The sequence below is a fragment of the Anneissia japonica genome, unplaced genomic scaffold (assembly GCF_011630105.1).
Source record: "Anneissia japonica isolate Jap-2015-1 unplaced genomic scaffold, ASM1163010v1 scaffold287727_len1644234_cov201, whole genome shotgun sequence".
NCBI classification, from domain to species: domain Eukaryota; kingdom Metazoa; phylum Echinodermata; class Crinoidea; order Comatulida; family Comatulidae; genus Anneissia; species Anneissia japonica.
The window spans coordinates 666,285-672,971 of NW_022713615.1; the positions used below are offsets into that span (position 1 = coordinate 666,285).

The 6,687-nt window shown below is 32.3% G+C and overlaps 1 protein-coding gene across 1 annotated transcript in view; it reads right to left on the reverse strand.

Moving 5' to 3' along the window:
• Window positions 1–2,109, reverse strand: part of LOC117108616 (metalloproteinase inhibitor 3-like) — a 3,516-nt gene extending 1,407 nt beyond the window's left edge. Inside the window, exons 1-2 of the mRNA XM_033250699.1 lie at window positions 1,893–2,109; window positions 895–1,083 (exon numbers count right to left, since the gene is read on the reverse strand). Coding sequence (XP_033106590.1) covers window positions 895–1,083; window positions 1,893–1,998 — 295 coding nt within the window. The 5' untranslated portion in view covers window positions 1,999–2,109. The remainder of the gene's footprint in view (window positions 1–894; window positions 1,084–1,892) is intronic.
• Window positions 2,110–6,687: the final 4,578 nt, after the last annotated feature.

Genomic DNA, 6,687 nt, shown 5'->3' on the forward strand with positions numbered 1-6,687 from the left:
ATATTTAAAATTTACATTATTGTATATATATAATTTTATATATATGTCAATATACATATCAAAAAGAAGGATTTAAATGTCATTAACATTAAATATGGTCATTTTTTACCAATTTAAATTCCTTAGTTAATTTTCTTTTCAGAAATACCAATTTTATGAATATCAGTCAAACCACTATTGAGATATTAAAGTTTAAATGTTGGTGGCCACACCCGTTTTGACCAATTTTACCAAATTCGGGCAGGCCGTAACTTCCAAAGTATTTATCCGATTTTGCTAAAATTTGAGATTTGGGTTTGATGCCAAACCCAACTTGTATACCAATTTTCATTGAAATTGGAGTAGGTCGAGTTAAAACTTCTCATTTTTTTGAGAGATTTTACATAGAATGACCCAAATAGGGCCACTTTAACATAGAGTATATCAACTACTGTACAAACCAAGCAAGTTTTTAGTTTATTCTGTTTCTTTGAAATACATGTAGAGTATATGTTTTGTACTATCTCGAACAGAAGGCTATGCAATCTTGTTTTGAGATGGACTTCTCTTTGAGGCTACATTTAGAGGAGCTTCGATTCAAGGCTTTAGGGCAAGAGCTCCCGCTTTCCTATTCTGCATTGAATTCTATTTGGGATATACATGTACCTATTGTTACGATGCCTCTACATTATGTATATACATTACGGTATATTTAAATATCTGTGAATTATTTAAAGTTGCTACTTGATTTTGTTACTTTTAGATGATTAATTCAAAGTTTTATTTAAATTTTGAGGTTTTTTTCTTTCATTTTTTTTTTGGTTTGCATGCATAACAGCTGTTTTGAACATTCATTATGTTTATATTTCAAATATAAACACTTAACAAATAAAATAATATTAAACAGTTTCTTACCTGTGAGAAGATATTCGGTGTTGACCTGGAGACCTGGGATGCCACACAGAGAATCAAACGATGCTGTCAAGATTTCAACATCCTGCGCGGGCATCAGATCTGCCCCTTTGTAAATCTCTGTCACTCTCACAAGATACTTGATAGACATTTGTCCTTGTGGGGAAGTAGAGATCACTCGACCACGAATGGCTGTATAAAGACAAATATTAAATAATTAAATTATTACATGGTTGAAGAGCTTTTAGAAATATGTGTTACCAGTGGTTATTAATATTATGTATTAATAATCATGAATAAGAATGTTTTATTTTGGTTTGTTTTTAATTAACTCTTAAAAATAATGGGGAGATTTTAAGTATGTTTTAGTACTAATAGCATCCATTTGGTGGGCAATCTGCATCAACATGGTCCAGGGGTGGATCCAGAGATGTCCAAAAGGGAAGGCTGAAAAGGTGGGGGGGGGGCCCGAAAGTTGGGCCGATAGAGGTGGTCTGGGGTCATGCCCTCGTGGAATGTTTGTGTTCTAGATGCCCGAAAATAATATCTGAGGCGTTTGGGCTGTCTCTTTCTTTCTTTTTTTCCCCTTTTATTTACCTCCCAAAAGGGGGGGAGGGCTGGGCCCCGCACCTAAGTCCGCCCCTGTGGTCACTGAAGTCATAGGGGTATGGAAAAAGTTCATAAAAAATTTTGGTTTAAACAGCTTCGTCTTTCTCCTCACTTATTCAGACGAAAGAGGTCAGACTCTGATTGAGGGATGGTGGTTATTAAAACAAGAAGGTAACTGCATACTGGAATACAAGATCAATTTGTTAGCAATGTATTATATAGAATGTAATATATTAATATAATTAATTTTATTATATATTATTATATAATATAATATATATATATATATGTATATATATATATATTTAAATTATATTAATTATTATATAATTAATTATATTATAAATTATATATTAATTAGATAACTAAAACAAATCAGTCAAGATTCTCACCAAAATCTGCTCTGCAGAACTTCTGCTGTGGTGTTTCCCAAGCACACATACAGGCCAATGACGCTTGCAAACTGCAGACAACCAACAATAATACGAGTACCTTCATCTTTGAGCTATTCAAAAAATTGTTGTTTCAATTTTTGTATTCAGTATTAAGGTCTATGTCAGGTTTGTTTCTTCTGCAAATTCAGTCAAAACTGATGGTCCACAGCAGTTTGGTACAAGATTATATAGCCTGCTACTTCCATCATTCTGGCTCACTCATTCATAATGCATATTTGTATAATAAACATAAGTGGTATATACTGCAATTTATTAATCGTTAAATTGAACATTGTGTATAACATTAATGCTCAAGTTGCTGTATTGATGGATAATCCAGAATATAATGAGTAATTTGACCTGTTGTTAGAATTAACAGTTTTTCCTAGAAAAAGTACTTGGAAAACATGTGATTTCAATTTGGTGTGAGTTTAAAATATAATACCTGTATCAATGTTAGTTATGATCTCATCAGAAATCATAAACCTTGCAGTAATAATCTTTTAAAATTCTTTTCTGGCATGAAAGTAAGTCTATACTGCTTCATTGTAATCATAAAATGAGGAGTTAATCAATATTTAATTCACATTAAAACATAATTTAAGAAATATACAGATTTTGAAAATAGATTTTGTAAGCTGATACTTTTATAGCTACCTAGGAACTTTTTCAAATAGCTGATATTAATTTACGATTTTGATACAATCGGTTTTCTATATATTCCTAATGAATAAAACTTAGCAAAGTATGATGTAATCTATATTCAATACATACCTAAATTAATCACAACTAATGCTCCGCAACATTTTGATTTACGACTACTAGTAGATAGACCTTACATGAATTTAGCCCACTCCCTCTGTAAAAAAACTTCCTGTGGTTTTTTTCCAGTAAGATGTTAATCTATATTAATTATTAATTGTGGCATCAGAAATGAGCCAAGAAAAATGGTTCTTTTTGGTGTACTAATTGTTCTTATTGGTGTACCAAAGAATGGCTCCTCTTTGTCACTAAAATTGCTTTGGTCTAGCACTATTCTGCTGACAGGAGATTGACATACTGTATTTATTCAGAAATAATTCACCCCCACGAATAAAAGCCGTCCTCCCCCTCGAGCCTCATTTTGAATAAATGTCTCTCTCAAATAAATGCCCAGAGGTGTGAATAAACATCCCCTGAATAACTAAACAAATCTAATGGAAGCAACATCATTCTCAACACATTTTATTAATGTTCTACTCCAGTAGAATTACATTTTTTCTAACTTGGTTGGGATCAGTATGTCTCTATGATCATGAAATAGGATCTGTGACGCAGTAATATATTTTAACGGTAATGTTGTGTTATAGTTCCATGTTTATATTGAAATTAATTGCGTTTATTTAAGTATATAGATATCCATTTTACACCAAAAACCCTTCTCAATAATAAGCACTGCTTGGCGTTTATTCAAATAAATACGGCAATTGATTTTTCATGATTGTCACCAGTTATACCTAATATTTGTAAGCAATTCTTCAAAAAGAAAGATCCTATTATGAGGACATTAAATTTTACATTGGTTCATCAATGCTAGGTCTACAATCTGCTAGATATAAATTTCATCTTTTCAATCATCATTGGCATAACAAAAAAGTATTATATCATATTATTTTAAGTATAATGGTAATATGATTGGAGCAGAAGGAATACAGTACTCTACCTGATATGCTCTTTTTTTTCCTTTATGTAACACCAGGACAATATAATTTTAGGCTTATTTTTAATATTTCAGAATTAAAAAGAGTGTGGTCCCTTAATAGGTTGTAAATATATACACTCATTAGGATGGTCCAAGTCTTGTAATAGAGGTGATCACAGAGACACAGTAGTAAAGTGTAGGTAGGCACAACAAAAGTAGAAAAATCATTTGGAAATAAATAACTTCAATTATCTTGGAAACGATAAAAAATGATTTAAAGATAGTCTTAAGCTACTTTTATCAGGTAAAATTGAATATCCACATCTCTCTGCCCTTATATTTGTGTTAATGCTTTTAAAAATAATTCTACTCAATGCTGTCATGTCACAAATTTTAAGCTAATCAAATGCTTGGAATTCTTAACACTGGTAACTCTACTTTAATGCCATTTAATTGTAATTTAATAATGTTTAACGCTAGTAAAATTATGAAACTGGGCAGACCACTCCTGTAGAAGTGGTTGCCTTGGATGGTCAAGGGTTTGAAACACTTGCAGTGAAAGTCACTTGTTTTTGTGGGAAAAAACTTTACATTTGTCTCACTCCTACCAGAAGTATAAATGAGTACTGTACAAAAAGCAGAGAAGAAATCTAGAGGAGTCTAGAGGTGCCCTAACCATGGTGGGACTGAGAGGGTCCAGGCATCTGTGAAAGTCCCTTCCTGGACTCTCTCTATTTCAAATTCCTGGATCTGTCACTGCCTTGTTTCATTATGAAACTTGTGAAATCAGTAGCTGTTTGGCTTTTTTAGGGGTTTTTTTTTTTTTTTCATTTTATTTTCAGTTTAGAACATTAGTGGTTTTGAAGATGCTCTTGAGAAATATTGATTGAGGAAAGTGTTAATGGAAATACAAGCACTATACCTTTGTCACTTCCAAAAAACCTGGATTGTTTCCAAAATTTTTTTAGATAACCAAAAGCAATTCATAGTACATATATAAAGCATCAAGATTTTGTCAACCCGTATAAATGTACCGTTGAAGGGTCAAATTGATCAGCTCTTCACTCCCCAAGTAAAGAAACTTGACAGGTATTAATTTCCTAAATGATCTGCTCTCTTTCTCTACTTTGCCTTAGTGAGATTTGGTTATAGGGCATCAGGGATTTGTAATAATAATAATAATAATAATGTCTTGGGCTTCTAGCTACATCCAATCCAATCCAATCAGAAGATTTCTAAAGCGCCTTTCTTGTAGGCACCTCACAACCCACAAGCAGCCATGATCATTGCCTAACCCAAGCACAGAACAAGTAAACAAATCAAAAGAAGCAGTGGCAAAATTTGGAATCATAAATAAATAATGCAACAATAAATAAAATAAGAATAAAAATGGGATAATTAGTTTAAAGAGGTGAGTCTTTAAGTTAGACCTAAAGACAGCCACAGATGGTGAAGATCGAATGTGCACTGGAAGGTTATTCCAGATGAGTGGCGCCTCGCATGGAAAAGATTTGTTAGGTCCATGCCTATATGCTTGTTAAAGATAGGTTGATAAAAATTAACATTCAAAGCTGATCTGGTATGAATTTGCTTTTTACGTACAAGTAAAAAGTCAGAGATATATTATGGGCATAGGCCAGACAGTGGCTTGAAAGCAAGGACCATTAATTGAAATAAACCCTTTGCTTAATTGGCAGCCAGTGGAGTTCACAGAGAAGATGTGATGTGTGAGTATGTGAGTATTGGATGTTAAAAATTAGGCGTGCAGCAGAATTCTCTTGGGCACTTGTTGGAACCCCACATCCCACCCTCATGCACTGACTGGCTTTTGTTGTCTTTTCACATATAGTCACAGTTATAGTTTAGTTTTCCACCAATCAGCAGCAAATCTCACTACCCAAACAAATAAGTATTTCCCAGCCTGTTTGGAATTTTCTGCACATATTCTCTTGAAGAAGATTGAAGCAACTCAATCGAAACGTTGAGACATGTCCAACCCACTATCCACGTGGTGTACTGCAAGCATTCATATATATTATTTTGCCATGCAAACCTTTAAACAATAATAATGGGCATGTAAATTTCTTATTGTTTTTACATTGTTGATCATAATTAAGTGATTAGCTTTTCAGAATGCCCACCACCATATAAACTTTGACATCAGACGAGGATTGCATGCCAAAATTGCCATATAAGGGCTCAGTAGATTTTTATTTTTCAAAATGCTGGAAGATTTGCAACCATGACAATATATTTTAGTGTTTTATTTTTAAAATACAGGAAGGTACTCAACTATGACGTTTTATTTAATTCCTGTATTATTATTGTAATTTTTAGAGGGAAGCTGTGATTATTTCACCTGACAAAATCTAAACAATGGTACGATTAAGCATCCTCATTTATGAATTTATTAGCCTACTTATTAAATGTTGATATTAGGAACTGAATAAGATTAAAACACGGACAAGCTGTCCCTTATAGTATTTCCCGTTCCAACAGGTGCCCAAGATAATTCTGTATATATCAATAGTCAGCGTGTGGGTTGTACTTTCATTTTTAGATAACAGAAGTTCACAAGAGAAAACATCAATTTTGGCAACATTTTTTTTTACTAAAAAATTACCATATATTTGTAATACTTCATTAATGAATGCAATAATAAATAACCCATGTTTGTATAAGGTATAAGGCTCGGACAAATACAGTTATGTCATTAAAAATATATTGTGAATCCTTACAGTACAGGATTTGAAGCTAGTTACTATACAAATGCCAAGTTTCTGCCTTGTATTTTATGTTGTTTTTTTTCTCAAAATATCCAATAATATGCAATAAATATGTAAATCAATAGTAAAATATGGTAATACAAAATGCCCAGTTTTAAAAATAGAATATATTATATTAATATAAATCATTGTACCATCTTCAAATCAAATAATTAAATTTTAAAATTAAGAATGTAGTTTTTAAGATTCAAAATTGGAAGGAAATATGTCTAGACTCATATCTAGCACATGGATTTCATACCATTTTCTTGTTTTGCTGAATTTGTTTGAAGTTTATTTAAACCTG